General features: G+C 41.4%; 1 protein-coding gene across 1 annotated transcript; it reads right to left on the bottom strand.

Moving 5' to 3' along the window:
• Positions 1-3,995: 3,995 nt before the first annotated feature.
• KIF23 (kinesin family member 23) lies at positions 3,996-16,318 on the bottom strand (the record flags this gene model as incomplete). Its single annotated transcript, XM_082488746.1, has 17 exons — positions 16,255-16,318; positions 15,499-15,608; positions 14,739-14,909; positions 13,202-13,314; positions 12,933-13,054; positions 12,306-12,408; positions 11,911-11,990; positions 11,704-11,823; positions 10,988-11,147; positions 10,284-10,445; positions 9,894-10,051; positions 9,338-9,511; positions 8,439-8,618; positions 7,758-8,063; positions 4,565-4,647; positions 4,188-4,269; positions 3,996-4,070 (listed from the first exon to the last, which is right to left on the bottom strand). Exons 1-17 carry the CDS (start codon positions 16,294-16,296, stop codon positions 3,996-3,998), a joined length of 2,241 nt encoding a protein of 746 aa, XP_082344872.1. The 5' UTR covers positions 16,297-16,318.
• Between the last annotated feature and the right edge of the window lie 2,158 nt (positions 16,319-18,476).

The following is an 18,476-nucleotide window of genomic DNA, read 5'->3' as shown; positions in this document are numbered from 1 at the left end:
TCTGAGCAAAGCTCTTGCAAAACATTATGCGTCACACCACCGAACCTGGCAAGGGCTGAGAAACAAACACTTTGGCGGCGCATCCTTTGCGACCAGCGATAATAAACCCCAGCATTTTGAGAGCTGATTCGGAACGCCTTTCACATCGCTTGCGAAGCAACCCAGACGAAGCCACGTTCTACTCACTAAATGTTTTCCTTTACAAAGTTCTGAGTATCAGTTTCCCCACGTCTCCTCCCCAGGTTTCCCCAGTAACGATCTCATTGCGATTTACGCCGATGACAGAATGATTGAACCCAAATCAAAGAGATAATGCCTTTGATAGCTCGCTTATCATTAATAGTAGATTAGTTTAACGTATGTTAAATTAAATGACAGAAATGTAAGTTTCTTTTGTTATTTCTGTCCCTGCTCCCCCCCAGGGCAGCAGCAGGGAACTGGCTGCGGAGGTCAGTGGTGTCCCGGGGCTCTGCGAGGTGGACAGGAGGAGTTCCCGGGCAGGGCAGAGCAGAGGGATCGGGATCCAGCCCCAGCCCCAGCCCCTGACGGGTATTTCACACCATCTAGCGGCGTTAAGCTCACCATGCAGCAGTGGCGTTCGCCTGTCGAGCTCAAGTTCACACAAGCCTCAAACTCACCCATGCGTTTCTTCGGGCTGGTTCTTCCCCTCATTGGTTTTTCTTTCGTTTGCCTCTTATGATTTATTAGCTATATTCTAAGACATTGCGTTTAACTAATTACTCAAGCAGTAAACAAAAGGAAAACTGTACTTCAAGCAGCATCCTGAACACACAGTGAACAAATTGCCGTGGAAGCTCCATCCCTGGAGGTGTTCAAGGCCAGGATGGAGCAACCTGGGCTGGGGGGAGTTGTCCCTGCCCAGGGCAGGGGGTGGCACTTGATAATCTTCAAGGTCCCTTCCAACCCAAACCATTCTGTGATTGTACAAAACGCCCGCCTGCCCCACAGAGCTATCTCCGCCCGTAGCTTTTTGAACCAGGACTTCCTTTTTTTCCCCAGGCCAAGGCAGAAAGCCTTTGAAACCTTTAAGTAGCACTGCCTGCTCAAGACAACAGAATAATGCTCCGTCTTGTGCTTTCTCAGAGTGATTACAAACAGCCTGTTCTTCACTAGGTGAACGTTAATAATGCCACAGAGGACAGCGCTAGTGCTACCAGGGGAAAAGATGGTATTTCTTTGCAATAGAAGCCTTTTCAGGGACCATCTAAACAATAAATTTGTTTATAACAGCTATGAACAGGCACTCATATTGGTCACTTGTTTCCTTAAAAAAATCCCCCAGTTATTTCAAACTACTTGGGAAAAAGCTTTTGTTACTACGCTGGAAAAATCTCAAACCTTCAATATGTTTTAACACAGCAGTCACTCACTCAAAATGGAACCAACCACCCTTGAAAGCAATTGGCAGACATGAAGATAACATTGTCCAAAACATATCTTGGGATCCAGGCAGATTCCTTGGTTTAGACTTCAGAAGTATCCCAAAAGGTGCATTCATCTACAACTCTTTGCACAAGACACAGTGAAGTGCTTACCTTAGTTTCTGTAGCTTCGCATACCCCTACATAACAAGAACATGGTTTGTAAGAGCGACTGAATAAAAGTATTTATTTTAACACGTTTGCAGAGCCACACGTATAAAGTTCACACCGTATTGTGAGACAATTACCCTTTCACCTCATATCTACAGATATAAAACATTTAATTATTTACTTGCACTACCAAATAAAGTAGGTCTGATGTCAAGTCACCATTACTCATCAGCTCAGTATTCTTGCTTCATTACTATGAAGGTAGGAAGATTGAAATGGTTTTCACAAGCTGATTTGCACATTAAATAATCAAAGGTAATTCTTCCAAGACGGAATTGATATTACCAAGCCGTTGCTAGTTATAATAAAATATGAAATGGCATAGAAACACTCTTAAAGTGCATTACTGCATCTAAATAAATAGCAGCATTTATGCCTCTTCAAAACAGAGGACCTGACAAGGAAGGGATAGTGACCAGAACAGAAGTATTTTGCACTATAAAAAGCTGAAAAAATATGCAAGGCAACAGCCTTGTGTCGTTACTCTATAAAGATAGAAGGGCTTCATACATATGAGACAGAAAGTGTTCTTCAGAAATCTGGAGGACACAATAGCAGAACTACCCTACATCTACTGAAAATATACACACCCACATATATGCTTCTTTGGGATAAAAAAAAGAAAAAAAAGAGAAAAAAAAGTATCTCCCACTGCTGAGCACAGGCCATAATAAATATATCTGCCTGTACTGATAAGAAAACAGTTTGCCAAGTTTATCACTGGCAGCAGATATTACATCAGTCTGAAAATCAAGAGGATTCCACCACAGTAGTCTGTTAAGTTCATGGCTTTCTTCGCCTAAAAAAAAGAAAAGGAAAAAAAAAAACCCACTTTCAGCTTTTAAACAGTAGCTGTTTTCCTTAACAGTAGTCAACAGCCTATTTACCTACTCTGCTGTATGTGTAAGTGTCTCATATGCTGTGCTAAGAAGTGCTACAATTAACACAAGGAAACTAAAGAGCTTAGTTATCAAGAAACAGTTGGATTTTGCTTTTTTTTTTTTAAATAGCCACGAGCTTAAACCAAAGTTTTATTTCAGTTATTAAATAAGTTTAAATAAACACAGGCTCCAACTCAACACACAAGCAAACTAAAGGATTTACTACAATATTACAAGGCTATTACAAGGCTGCAAGCAGCAGTGGTCACCTTGGGCAGGTCCCAGTTTCTAATAAGAAATGTAATAAAGTGTGCAAAAGGCACATATTTGTCACCTTATCCGAAAGAAGGATTACTGAGGTCAGATACTCTCTGAAATATCCTTCCACCATCATTCTAAACTTTTCAGATTCCAAACGCAATAAGCTCAGTTGATTTTGGCTTCATGGCCTCTTTACCTCTCCAGCCCTCTCTCCTGCCTGTAAACACGTCTTGCAAAACTGCAAATATTCTTCCCCTGAGCTGAACAGGTGACTTCCCCAGCACTGCCAGCACCTATCTGCAAGGGGCCAAACCTGGATATTGCATTCTGTTCCACAACACCTAATGTAACAAAACTCATCTGAAGCACAACCTTTGTCAGTAAAGTGGTTTGTTAGGCTCAACTGTTGGGCTCAACTTGTTAGGCTCAACTGTTGGGCACCGGCCTTACAAACTGCAAGATCATTTGGACCTTTTGCTAGAAATTGGGACCTCCAATGCGGTAAGCTTGCATTTATGTGTGCCACTGCCACTGATCCCACCACACCGAAGAGCGGTAAGACAGCCCTGAAGAATTCAGACTGTTATCTATGCATTTGAAAGAGAGGAAAGTTTCTTCCAGCATGACTAGAGCCCATGCTTCCTCAGCAGGTGCCTTGACAATCACACAGCAGGCAGCAGCTGGAATATTAGCTACTTTCAAGTATACCATTAGGTATATTCCCCCATTGCCTCAGTTTCTTCCTCCCTAACCCATACCAAAATGAATACTAAGGTACTTGTAACCTTATTTGATTTAAGTGTATCTAAAGATATAAAAATTTTATATTTTATTACACCAGCATCTGATAGAGGCCAGGGGGCGGAAGGAGAGGGATACAGCTTCGTACTTTGTCACTGCCACCCCTAGCCTTATGCCACTCCGGACCCACCAGGCATTCTACAGTTCCCGGCTTTCTGCAGTCAGGATAGCACAAGATCAAACTTGACGTTCTGCTCACTGCACTGAACGACAGTTTTATCCAGAAGACAAGTTAATAATTCTGCGCAAGAGTCTTTTACAGATCTATCCTGTCACCAGTTTCCAACACTGAATAAGCCTGCTTATCTCACAGTATCAAGGAGCTACGCACCCTGAACCTAAAGTGGGAAGGGCAGTAAGGTCAAGGGAGAAAAAAAGTTCTCACTTTAGATGTTATCAGGAGGGAAGGCAATACCCCAGCTGCAAAGGAGAGATACACTTACTTGGGCTGAGCATGATGCTGATATCCAGGTCCAAGAGCTGATCCTGCCCTCATCTCCACTGCCACGGAACACTGAGGAGACACAGAAAGTGAGTCTCTACTGCTAACCCCCAACCCAGCTATCAGCATTACCCCAAATTCTCATCCAGATCAAGCACGAGATTTCCCCCTTCTTCCTTTTTAGCTTACTCTGGTTTCTACATCAGTCCATTCAGAGTCTGCAGCATCCTCAGGTGGGTCAGGATTGGAAGGGGATGATCGTCGCTTTCGACTGAGAGAGGAGCCGGGGGAGGGGGAAAAAAAAAGGTTATGCGTCATGTATTTTGGCAGATTCTCACACACAGAAATATATTTTATACTGTCTAAATAAATAACTTGCTCTCAGCAGCAGACCAACCTTAAAAGCAGTGACAGTATCTATAAGCCTCTCTGAGGTACCTTTATATGATTTCAAGTTAGACGCAACAACTTCCTGTTCAATCATTTGGAGCAGGAGCAGTTACACACACCCTGTTGGAGTGACATCTCCAGCAGTGGCAGAACCTAAAATTAAGACGACAACTTACCCAGTTGGAGATTCTTGCTTCAGAGTCTCTATATCTGTGAACTGCACAGCCTGTCCACCACCCCTGGTTTTGAAAACATCACCCTGGAAACCAAAAGCAGTTAACAAGGTACCAGTCACTAGGTCAGTACGATGGCTCCAGTGCCAGTTTTCACATGAAAACTGAAGTGCTTACAACTGTCATTTCCTTGCGGGTTAGTAACCAGCAAGCACACGTGCACAAATACACTCTCCCCCGTTATATACCGCCTCTTATTATACACAGGACAATAAAGAGTGAACACTATCCACCCTGATGGTCACGCAAGATATCCATAGAGCGGTCACTACTATGACAATGAAACATCACTGCAACCTACAAGGTTACCTTACAGGAGTGAGGGCCTTTTAAAACTCAAATTAAAAAAGGCAATATTGGAAGGCCTGTGACTATAGGAAAAATGAACCAAAAAGCTTCCTGCTACAAATTACAAGGAGCTCTCAATTTGCCTTAGGTAAGTACAGTCAGCATTTTGGGACACAAGCATTGCAAGCATTCGAAGCCTCGGCTGTCTCGCCAATATGCTTGTCAGTTGAGTACTAGAAATTATGTCCTGGAGCATTTGAGCATCCATCACTGCAGCAAGCTTACTCATACCGCTAGTGGAAATCAAATAACACCACTCCAACAAGACTGACTCCACAAGACTAGCTGCAGCCACAGGTCTAAGAAACTTCCACTATAAATGGACTATTGCATTTTACTAGAGGAAAAAACAACTTAATTCCTTTCAAGGAAACAATGACTGAGATAAACAAGCTTGTAATGGTTTATATGAAGTAATGACAAAGTTCAAGAAAAGTATTTTCAGACTCTGAAAGCTGCCTCGAATCCAACTGCACAAAACTTTCAAATCAAATCTCTTAGCAGATGGAGTCGAACGTACCCTTTCACAAGGCAGTAAGCCTGAAGCACAAATACATTGCCAGAAATAGGTTTTGACAGGGCTATCACAAGTTTACAACGAAGGTGTTTGCTTTACCTTAATTAGTTTTGTTTCAATCTCCCCATCAGAGGCTAGCTCCTGGTGCGTCAGCATATACTTGTCACACTTAGCTAGTGCTTTTTCACTTGCAGCCTCTACTGTGATGGCATGAGGGACATGTGGCTGCATGACTGTTTCAGTGGGCAGATTAGAAGGTGGCTTATGATCTACCCATCTCTCCCCAGCCGAGCGTGACCGTCTGCGTCTGAAGTGAACTGGAGGCGCGTTCTGATCAGAGTGGAAGAGAATCAGAAGAAATCAGCACACAGTAAATCTCTCAGAGGATATCATTAGCTGAAGTGAACTTTGCAGGTCTGGTTAAGATGTGCTTGTATGAAGATCAAAGCTTCATTCTTCAAGTGCTTTATGAGTGCATGCTGAAAGGTACCCTTACCGAGAGCCTTGCATAAAATTAACGGATTGTTTCTGTGCCAATTCCTATTACTTGTAGATTTTAGCTAAGTGTTATCCGATCTGTTGCATTCCATACCTAGTAAAGTTTCCTCAAGGAGGACATCTTTTATGTTTGGTAATCTGTTTTGATTTGGAAACTCAGGAGGAGCATTGTTGCAAACATATTAACCAACCAGAAAAGAGAAATTTATGTTTCCACAGACGCATTCATGGATCAAAATGTATTTCTGAGGCAGCAAAGCAAGCAGACTGAGCATGGGTTTCCAACATCTCTAAAGGATGTGAGACCTCGTAAACACTTCTGAGCAAACAGAGCAGAGGAAGCGTACGGTGTCCTAGTGCTATTGCTTCTGAACTGAAGCTGTTGGAAACCCATGAGAAGGGACTGAAGTTCATATATTTTTATTTTATGAACATTAATGTTATTGTCAGTTGCTCAGGAAAATCAGAAAAAAAATCTGGAAACTTGTCTAAAAATCTGGGCGCCTTCGAGATCTTTGTATGGGCTTTTGAAAAATTATCAGTGTTCCTTTCACATACTAGTGTTAGACACCTCTGATTCATGGTGAGGTTACATAACCCAAACCTATGAATGCAGTTTGTATCCACTGTATTTTCAGGTGATGAGCATCAATTAGGGTTTCTTTGACCAACAGACATGAGATTGGATGTACCCTTTACAGATAAACCTCTTACAAGTCTAACGCAGCTCTTAAAAATTAAATGTGTATAGGAAAATGTGGCTTTCAGCCAAAATCTCCCATTAAAATTTAAAAAAAAAAAAAAAAATAATTTCAATACATTCCCCCCCCCCTTTTAGTGTGCAAGTACTTACTTCTGTTGATGTTTTTTTGAAACAATTCTGCCAAGGTACTTTAAAAGTTTTGTTCTAAAGAGAGGGCACACTACCACTGGTCACATTTTACTGTGGCAGAGACCACATCCCTTACTCTGCTGACAGTGGTTCATGTATTAGTTAATTGGAATAGCTTAAAAGCATGTCCCTTACTTCAAAGGGCCAGCAAGTGACAGAAATTTTACGAACGCTATCAAAAATGAATCATACCCTGATAAACTTTCCTCCTCTCGATAAGCTCTCTCGAGGAGAGGGTCATACAATTCTCTTTGATTTACCTGAGCCACTGCAACAGTGCTATAACGCGATAGAGATGCCACCAATACAACCACTTGCACGCATCAGTTTAATGATGAAAAAAAAACCCACCTCCCACCTATAAGCAAAGCCCCCAGTTTTAACGCAGATGTTAAAATTAGGGAAGACTATTCCAAGAGAGTTAAGGATAACAGTCACACAAGTGAGATGTTTGTCCAAGCACTATTCCCAGCAGAGATTTGCAGATATGGCTCATAAGACCACCTGTTAAGCTGCCCAGACAGACTACAGTAAATTGCAGGCTGCAAGATAGATATGAGGAGACAGACACAAGTTAAAACACAAGGACTAGAGAAAAAGAACTCTGAACTAGCTAGGCTTTACAAGAACAAGATGTATCTACGGGCTAGCAAGAAATACACATGCTACTTTTAAGGAGTTTCTAAACATCAAGAAGTCATTTTACTCATTCTACTGAATGAGTAGTGAGACTTAACTTCGAAACAGTACTGTCCTACAAGAAACACATTTAGGGGAAAACTCCAATCTGTGTTAGGTGTGTTCAATGTAAGACTAGTTTAAGAGCTTTTGAGCCAGACTAAGCAATGCTACATTTAGCTTTTGACAGGAGCAGCACTAACCCTGCAGCATTGATCCTCTTCTATTGCTAGGTCATCTCTACGCCTGGGAACCTCAATGACTCCAGTCCAGCACATCCCTCGCCTTCTGTCTGAGGCATTATAGTCTCTACTTTGTTCTGGTTCTTGTTGTCTGCTCCTGGCATTAGAAGTGCCACTGGTATGCTTGTGTGAAGGGGTTTTCTGCTCCCATTCCATAACACAGGATGCCACAGAAACACTGCTACAAGAATTAGAACGTCTGTGAACCTGCGGATTGCTCACGAGCTGCTGGCTGTTAGGGACCTGAGCAATAACGTTACTAGAAGGCTAGAGAGAACAGGAAAGAAGTTAGTGAACATACAGAACTGTCAACTTCTAAAAGCAATAAAACAGTGAATACTGACAACGTGCAGAGTTCCAATTCAGCTATTCAAGCTTATGGTTTTGGAGAGGTATGGTGTTGCAGTGTCAGCATTAAAAATTGGGTATTCTTCCAATACTAGTAGCATTAGAAGATAGGAGCACAAATAAAGAGCACTGATAAATACAATAGGAGACAAAGAATTCAAAGCAAGCTTAAGATATCCAAATTCTGTGCTTGGGAACTATTTTCTAGCCACTAAAGAGAAGCGGCCTGCATTTCAGTTGATTCTTATAAATATGCTTTTCCCTACAGCAAGAAGGGTTCTAAAGGCAACTTACAGGTACTGGTGAAGGAGACACTGATCTCTGAACAGGCTTCTCTCGGTCTCTCTCCCGTGAAGGCCTCTCTGGCTTTTCATTTTTTGGTTCAGTAACAATGGCCTTCAGTTGCTTCAGCTTTTCATCTTTGACCCAAAGTTTGTTCTGCATCTCCAACTGCTTTGCTGCTACACGACGCTCCTACAAAGACAAGTGAGGAAAAGCATGAAGTACCTTACACAAGCAGTTGTGCTGAAAGTTTGAAGGGAATAGAATATTCCACATGGAATTAAGTTCTTCCCCACTGAGATACAAGCTATTGTAAATAATGACATTGCAAGATTATAAATAATGGCATTCCAGATTATAAAACAGTAGCACGTTTAATACCGTAATCATCTTGCTTCCGAAATTATGAAAAATGGGAGCATGTCTAACTATAGTTCTATCAAGGGTCCTGAAGTAGTAAAAACAGTTCTGCAGTAGTAAGAATTAATCCCTCAGATTTCCTTTCAGTATTGCTTGTCAAGTGCATATCTGAGCAAGAGTTCACATGATGATAAAGGGGAAACCCTGACAGTAGGCTTCTATTAACAACCGACAGAACAAGCAAATCACTCCTCAGAGTGCCACAAACCCCAAAGAACAAATTCTAGATATTGAAATGAAGTGACCGAGTACTTGAGAGTTGCTCAAGCTGCACCAGATATCCTTGAGGAATTTATCTTATCATACCATATTTATAAAAAGTTAAGTTCAAAATGTCTGTTCAGGTCCATAATTGAAGTCAAACACATCTCCATTCTTAATGCTATTTATATTACTATATAAATTCCGCCCCCCCCCCCCAAAAGAAGCCACCTGGGTTCCCCCAGCATTGCTCCATTACACATTTTTAATAGATACGGTAGTGTACTTACACACTCCTTCTCCCATTTCATGGTTGTTTCTGCCACCATGCCTTGAAATCGTGCCTCCAGTCTACGCTTGTCAGAAGCCTCACGTTGCAGTTTCTGGCTCTTGCTTTCTAGTTCTTGCTGAAGATTACGCTTGTCTTCTTCATATATTGTTGCAGTTTTCTCTAAAATCTCAATCTGGAAGAAGAGAGGAAGGACTTGGTTGCACTTTAAGAAACATAGCCATCTAAGCCCAGAATTTCTAGTTATATTTGTTTTTTACATATACTAGAATATATTAGCTGTTGTACAAATATACCCAGATAAATAGGTCCACATTCCAAAAAGTTTCAGAGATTTTACAACATTTTACTAAGTTGCCCATCTTAAGGGGTTACGAAGCACCTCACCTCATAAAAAGGCCAAAAAGCTAAAAGCGTTCAGTAAAGTTCCCCACAAAATACTTTTAATCTTGTTTCTAATATAAACCTTGCAAGCAACTTCTGATGTCAAAAAACTTGCCAAATGGTATATAGAAAAATGCATTTTGTGCCCAGCTTTAGACAATGAAAAAACCAACCTTGTATTCCAAAGTTTTAATTTTCTTCTCCAGGCGTTCTAGCTCCGTTTTCTGTCCTGCTATTGTTTTATCCTTTTCAGACAGTCTTCCTTTAATATAGTTTTCCTTGGATACAACACTGGAGTCAAGTTCTTGCAGTAGTGTTTTAAAGGCAAGCACTGCAAAAGAATTGATATATTTTACCTTCTCGCTGTATCTCCATAATATCAAAAGCACTTCTTTTCCTCTCCTACCATTTTAATGCTACCAACTATTTCATTACCTCAAAAATGTTTTTTTAAATGATCAATCTAGACAAGATAGTTATTTTATGTTGGTACAGAAGCAACCTTTGAGTAGCAATAAGGACACCAAAAAAATCTAGCTCCACAGTGACATTCAAATTCTTACCATTTTTGGCAAACTCCTCTGACAACGTTTGCCGTAGTTTTTGGCGTTTTTTCAGAACTTCAATAAGCTTCGGAAGTGTTTGATCATCATGAATATCCAATAGCTCACATGCAGGCAGTGGAGGAAAGTTCTGTAAAAACATTTCTGAAACAGATTGCTCTTCTGTTTCTGTAAGATTTAAAGCCAAGAAAGTCTGTCAGCAAGCTACAGAACAAATTCCGTTTGACAATGCACAGCCACAGATCATTCATTCCACAGTATCACGAAGCAGACAGAACTTCAAATAATTAATGAGAACTAGAAGTTTTCAGAAGAGATGATAGCATTGAGAAAAGATTAAATGTGACATTCTGGATTCACTGCTTTATAATACCTCCAGGCGACTCTTGAGTTCTAAAGTAGGCCCTAAGCATACAAAGACATCGAAGTATCATCCTCAGCACAATTTCCTTTCAGGAGCTGCAATAATGGAACCGCGAATTCAACTTATCACCAATAACACATACACAGTAACTGAGTTTATACTACAAGTAGCGCTGCAGTATAAGAAGAACGGTACCTACTGCAGAGAAGGCTCACAATTAACAGCTAAGTGAAGTTCCTTTTGCACTTTTCAAGGCTCAAATAGTTTGTTTTAAAATAGCCTTCAACTCCTAACAACAGAAAGAGCCTGTGCTGTAATCACCTAGGATTCGAGTATTTACCTCCATTTATTGGGCCACCCCGCATCTCCAATTTCCGTGAGAGTTCCTCTCGGAAGGCCTGATTCCTAAAGCGCCGTCCTGGCGCTAAGCCACAGAGCGGTCTATCAACAGGTCTTGCAACTTCAACCTCCTGGCTCATTTCTGCAAAGCGCATGACTTGCTACGAGAGAAAAGCAAGCTTAACAACGAAACGAACCAGAAGCAGTGCAATATAAGCTTGAAAGTGATACCTTAGGTCAATAAAAGCATTAGAGGAGACACTATCAAGCTATAATCTCCAGTAGTTCCCAACTAGACAGCTTGAGATTCTGAAGTGGAGCAACCAGAAACCTTCCCAGTAACACCTCCCTGAACACAGTCCCCAAGGAACCATGCAACCATCTGTGCAGATCGCTGAAGTTTTTGCAAGTACCGTCATAGTAGGGATTAAGCACCTACGTACAGCTATTTGGACTTCCATAAACATGAGAATTTTTTCCTATTTTACAAGCAAATAGCAGTTGTAGTGTTTAAGAGGAAAAATAAGACTTAGAGGGCACGTTTGCTCTACAATATTATATTTGATTACCTGAAGTGCCCAAGCAACAAAAGTTATTTAATCGGTGAGAGGAATAATAAGTGTCCTGTACTGCCCTCAACCCAGGACATACACGAATTCAGTGACAAACATCAAAGAATAGTAGGAGGGAACGAGGTAAGATCTGCAAGGAATTTACCAAGCTTTCCTCGTAGTCCTCAGCTTTAGGATTGACGCATACAATCATGTGCACTTTTCCTTCACCATCAAAATAGTTCTTGAAGAGATGAGTCAGTTTGGAATCTCTGTACGGAACCATCTTAAAATAAAGTACATGAAAGATCTAGTAAGCTTTCATTACACTAGATCTTCATCAAATCAAAAGATAATTAGATGAGTTGCATACCTTATTTGTTCCATACATCTGGTTTTCCCTTAGAACTTCAAAACACGTTCTTAATGTCATTAGAGACTGATTAATATTACCTTAAAAAAAAAGAAAACAAGACAAAAACCTCTTTAAACAGGCATTTGGATCATGTTCCCAAATTATTCAGCAGTTTACTTAAGAATAAATTGCCTGGACTTAAGTTTTATTTGTTACAGATAACTGCTCCAATCAATCAGAAGTATCCGAGTAAGTGCTACCAAATTTGTGGTTCCCAAACTGGAGGATTTAAGGTCATCAAATCAGACCACTGAACATCATAATAGAACACTTCAATTCTTCCTAGGAGACAAGGCTAACATGAGCATGCGTTGGCACATATATTTACCAGGCTGTCTAAAGGTGGTACATACCCGCTTCTCGCAACCTGTTGCCTTCAGCTTTTGTTCTATTAGTTCTTTCACTTCCAGCCAGATCGACTAACGACAGCTGGCTTAAAGTGATCTGTTCTTTCTCCTGTTACAGAAAACAAATTATGTTAGCTCTATATTCCTACTAACAGGGTGGGGGAACACCCCACCCCAAACCTAAACCAGCATGCACATTTAAAACGAATGTATTGCACCTTTAAATAAAGTTTGAGGGTTTTTTTATAGCGCTTCAAGCAAGCAGCTGTGCACCACTAGCTTTTTCTGTGAAAAAGTCTTGAGCCACAAGTTAGATATAACAACTGTGCTCCTTCAGATCCTCCAGGTTTTAGATTCTTAACAGTTTCAGCTCAAAAGAAGCAGAGGTAAAGAATAAAGGAATACGCAGCCTTGCGCTCTATTTTAATGATCAACTTTCATTATAAGAAGACAGCCAATTCTGCCAAGTTTTGATTTTCTTCAAAATTAAATTGCTAGCAAGCAAGATGCATGCACTCAAGACACAGTAACTGTTTTGGTAGGCCATGCTGCAAAGTCCACCACATTTTCTAACCTACAAATACATGCATACGCTCACACGGTTCTTCTTCAATAGCCTGCCCCAAAATTCACCTGTAGCACATTATCTCCATCTGCATCCAGGGGTGCCTGAGCCAACTTTATTATAAAAACACCGTGAGAGCGACTAGATTCTCGATTCAGCTGAGTGTTTGCAATACGCCTCTTCTTTTGACCTGTTTAGAAGAATGAAAACAATCCCTCCAAAACCCCATTTTATTTAACAGACTTGCCACCCGGCAAAGCCAGTTTTGTTTTCAGCACGAGAGTGCAAAGGATTACACATCCGTGCTGAGTTTATGAAGTTATATTCTAAAATTTACCTCTCCAAAACACTTCAAAAGCTTCTTCTGTAGATTTCACCTCTACTTCTGTGCATCCTGTGACATACATGTTGTGATTCTGGTCCTCACGAAGTATTTTGGATTGTGGAGGTCTTAAGGACAGGGAGGAAATAAAAAAAACAAACCGATAGAATTGAGTGGAGTTTTCTTACAACAATACATTGTGTCATGCAAATTTGCTTTTGTTTAAGTACAAAATTCAGACTGAATATGCCAATTATCCATACAGCAGATGGAAGAGGAAGCACAAGTGCACGGACACACATTCAGTCAAGATTAGTTACGCTTCAGCTACTGCTTTAATTTAGAAGCTACGTTTAATTGCAATTCTTTCTGTAAATCATGGGTTTGGATGGCAGCTATTGTTTTTCTACATGCATACACTCATACAGAAGCAAGATGGCTTCAACAGCATTCTATATTTGCTAGTAAAGCAAGAAGAGATAGGGAGTCAGTCTAAGTTTATTTTCTGCTTCTACTAAAAGAAAAGGTCACTTTTCGGTATTGGGAATAATACGCATATGCACATACATAAAGTCACCATTTCGCACAGGAGTGTTGCAACTGTTCCACCTACCAAAAAAACAGGGTTAAAAAATATTAAGTTGTTCAGCTTGTGCTAAAATCTTGTCATATGTAATACACTGTAGCTTCCATAAACAGAAATAATCCAAGATTCTTCATAGGCTGATTTTTGGACATAAGCACAATACTAAACCAAGTAATTTTATTCTTCTTTAAGAAGCGTTCAGATATTTAAACTCATTTCAAATTAGTACTCTGGAGACAGCTCTTGATGATCCAGAGCAATAGCATGTTTTGCTCTAGTTAGTCTTTGTAAATCAGCCAACTCTTTAATTAACACATGTGCCAATGGATAGGCTAGGGTTTTCTTTAATGGATTTAGAATTCAAAAAAATATATTCCAAGTTTGATTGGCAGACTGTTTTTCTGAAGTTCAAGATTTACTGATTTTAGACATCAGCCAAGTATACAACTTTCCAAAAAATACCCAGAATTTCATTTATGAGACTATTCATTTCTGTTTCTATGGAAGTGATTGGCATCAAGTGAAGTAATACGCAAACTCGCATTAACTGTAAAGCGACAACAAAGTAGCAACTTTCATCCAATACACTTTCCTGGAGAAAAGTGTCAGCTACGGAATGGCTTACTCTTCAAGCTGCAGTCACCCGCTAGGAATAGTACTCACAGAACAGCGTGAATAGACTTAGAATCTCAGTGGGATACAACACACTGGGTAATATCTGCTTATTAATCTCCCATCATAATGGGGAAGCGAGCACCAAGTCTTCGCAGCATTAGAACAACCATCAGTACTTGGCACACCTAAATACTATTGTCTGGACTCCTTTGCCATCACCTTTTTCACATGATTTTTTTAAGTGATTCCCATGAACTGAGCCAGCCTCTCCAAGACTACAGCCTCAAAGACATACCATAGTTCCCGCAAAAACATAACTGAAGTAGGAGTAACGGTATTCATAAAACTAACTTGGGTTTTATAGGCTCAAACGGAGCTTCCTCCAAGAGGTCATATATGTAGTTGTTGTAGATCTCAATATAGGAGACAAAGACACTGTAGACATTATCTTCATCAACTTCTTCCACTTTGCAGTGATCTTGCACATTGATCATATCAGCGATTTCTGGATCTATTTGTCGCCTGTCGAACACACACAATAAGTTATTGTAGTGGAGCATCCACAGCCAGGTAACATGTCAGACAGTGACTACACAGTTAAAAAGTCTGACAAATAGCATCATTCGAGTATGGAAGCGCTCATGGTAGCAACTAATTACAACACATCCAGTCATATTAGATTAAAAAAAGCACTCTGAAAAGTTTAAGTAGATAAACTTTCACCCGACACTTCTGTACTCAGCTGCAGTAAGAAGTGCCTTGCAAAATTCCTGGACAGTCAACATTTCTATCCTCTATTCAGTAATGTCACTATTTTGCAAAATATCCTCAAGTTTAAATTCACTGTATTCCTACTCAGCAACATCACAGCATTTTACTCATGGGTTAACAGGTACAAAAAGTAGACTTTGGTTGCCCGGTTTTAATCTTCTAATCTCAATACTTAGTTATGCAATTGCTCAAAACATACGAAATATACTAACTTTCCATTAATATTTTTCTTTCATTTCTTCAAGGGAAGGATAACGAGACCAAGGCAAGTTAAAACCACAATAACAGAATAGCATTTATATTAACCAAATTCATTCTGCATGTTACAATAGTTACTTACTTGCCAGATGCAGTTTTTGGAACGGGCATGGCATCTCTTTTCTGGCGCTCTAATAGAGCATCTACTTCACACTGAACATCCACCCCATTCTTGTCATCAAGCTTAAAAACCTGAGCAGTGAGTATAGTATGTTTAGACAATATAATGACAAACACTAGAGAACATAAGGTGCTGGCCAGCAAACCAAATTATTTGAGCAAGCTGTCTGGCAATGAACAAATACCATGCCCCTCACTAACGCGCGATCTGCTGGCTAATGCGAAGTAGATCTAACAGAAAAAAAATATTTCCAAGATAACAATATTCCATGAGAGTTCCCAAGCTAGCATGCTACCAAGGAAAAGACTTCCAATATTATTTCAAATATATTTAGATACCAAAACTCCAGAGATGTTTGACCACAAGAAAAGCTTCACATCATCTCCTATATTACTTTAGATAAGGTTTCATGCAGCTTTTGTATCCTGTGGCTGATTTCATTCCATAACTCAGAAAGCTTCCTCTTTCCTCTTACTGTTTTAAAAGTTAATTGAAGAATGAGTGACAATTATAGTGATAGCCAGACCCTACGTCTGCATGAAATGTCTGTCCTAGCTACTACATCTGCCTCCTTGGCCCTGCTCTTCAAATCTCAAGGGGATGACCCTTTTTGCCTAGTTTTCTTTTTAAACTCCTCCAGTCACATGACTAGACAGGAAATAAACACTTTGAACAGAACATTTTACCTAGTGGAGAATTCAGTGCAAAACTACTCACAAATCGCTTGGCCTGGAATGGTCCTATGCTGTTGAAGATCATATCCAAACACCGCGGGAGAAGTCCTCCATCACCAGGAGATCCTGTCATGGTGTGTGTTTTTCCGCTGCCTGTCACACCGTATGTGAAAAGAAGACCTAGGAGGGACAGTTGCGTAGTCATACTTGCTGTCTCAAAAAAAAGCTCAGTCACAATTGTGCACTCTGTCTTTCTTGGGTCAAATGAACAGTTAACAGTAAACTATCAAAAGCCACTGTCATCGCTAGTGGTTGCGTCTCTTCATTGATAGCCACTACAACTGGCAGTTGGGAAGAGTGCATTTGGAAGCCAAAATGGAAGGAAGCCACTGAGTCCCAGGTGTTTTGACTGTTATTGAGGAGTCTGACATAAACCAGATACTTCAAGGACCAACACCGTGATATCAAACCATGTCCAGGAGATCAAGCCCTACAAATCAATTTAGTTCTGTAGTCATTCTTTAGGTGAATAAGTCATCCTTTTCTGCAGAAGAAAAGCTTCTCCAGCTAAGAGTATACAAGAAGATTAGGCCTTGACAGAAGTAATACACACATCATAACAAAGTTAAATAGGATGTTGTACAGGGGAGCTATTCTCATTGCAAACAAGGTATACATGTTTTCACCTGACAAGCTATGAAGCCTTGAGACACACAGAATCATAGCAATGTAAGAAACTGCATAGCAAACATACAGAAAAGCAGTAGAGAACAAAACCAAGCTTACCATTTTTCCCATGAATGAGATCTTCCACTAGAGGTTTAGCCACCACATCAAAAACTTCCTTCTGAACAACAAGGGCGCCAAACACCCCTTTAAACGAATACTGCGTCTGAAGAAAAGAAGGTACATCGTCCTAAACCTTAAGTATCCCTGTCCAGAAGTCCATTGTTTCAAAATGCTTCATTGTTTCATACCTTAGAACTGCTTTCTGTCTGCTTACCAGAATGATAAAGATTGTACTTTAGGATTATATCAGTGTTTGAACATGGGCAGTTACTCCAATGTAACCATTCTGAGAATAAGGTGTACATAATGAAGAGCAGCAACTGTCTCATTTTTACAGAGCTTAAACCCAGAAATAACCCAAACAATCACAAAGCCTGACCTCCCAGCAACTAGGGAATCTCACAATTTACAGCTTCAAGCTCAAATTTCGGTTTGAGCTCCCATGATCACCTACATAAGAACAGAGCAAAGGAACACCCACAATGGCCAAAGTCAAGTTGTTCCAGCATTCAATCATTTTGTTTTAAGCTTGTGTCTTTTCCTGTCTAGCCTCAGTTTGGGACAAATCAACCGTCAATTCATTTGTGCCTGGCTTATCTTAGAGCTGGTTTCTTTAAATTAGTCCTACATGAAAAATTCCTTCAAGCAGTCTAAACATTTGCCAGCTTTGCTTTTGTTCCTTTTACCTCCTCCTCCACCCCGCAAAAGAAGCCTTTTCATACATGAAGAACATATTTGATGGCTAAGGGTACACTTTTTGCTCTAGATGTTTCCTTGGTTTTGGAAATTCTCTTTTCCAAAAGCACAAACTGCCGATTTGCACACTGCAAGAGACACCGCAAGCCAGCGGAAAACGCCGACAGCAGGGAAAAGGACCTCGATGCCTAATTCCAGGCGGGAAGGCAGCCCCCCCTGCGGCCGAGCACAGCCCCAAGGCGGAGGGCACACGCAGGGCTCTCCCCGCCGCCCCCCAGGCCGTTACCTCCCGGTACTCCCCGTTGCGGAACATCCTGTATCCGTCGGGGGGGTGGATCTGCACCATGGTATCGTTGATCACCTCGATGCAGCACTCCTGGTCCGGGCGGCTCAGCGGCCGCACCCTGCAGTATACCTGGGGAAGGAGAAAGGGGGGGGACACCGTCCCTCAGAGCCGCCCCGAAGGGCGGCAGCAGGCCGAGCCGCCAGGGCCCCCTCACCGGGGGGACGCCACGGCCCCTCCCCGCCCGGCGCCCCCGCCTCAGCCGGGCCCGGCGGCCCCGCACTCACCCCCACGGGATCCTTCAGGCTGGAGTTGGACGGCTTCTTCAGCGCCGGCCTCCGCGGCGTCTTGGCCCTACTGGGAGAAGGGGGGAGGCGTGAGGGGGCGGCCCAGCAGGACCGGGCCGGGGAGACCCGGGCCGAACCGGGCCCCGCCGCCGGGCAGGGGTTAGGGGCGACTTACGCCGCCTTCATATCGCGGGGTGTCGCGACGGGCGG

Source organism: Vanellus vanellus (genome assembly GCF_965231255.1).
Source record: "Vanellus vanellus genome assembly, chromosome: 11".
In the NCBI taxonomy this organism is placed as follows: domain Eukaryota; kingdom Metazoa; phylum Chordata; class Aves; order Charadriiformes; family Charadriidae; genus Vanellus; species Vanellus vanellus.
Note: the sequence above shows the minus strand (reverse complement) of the source record. Positions and strands in the feature narration are given on the sequence as shown.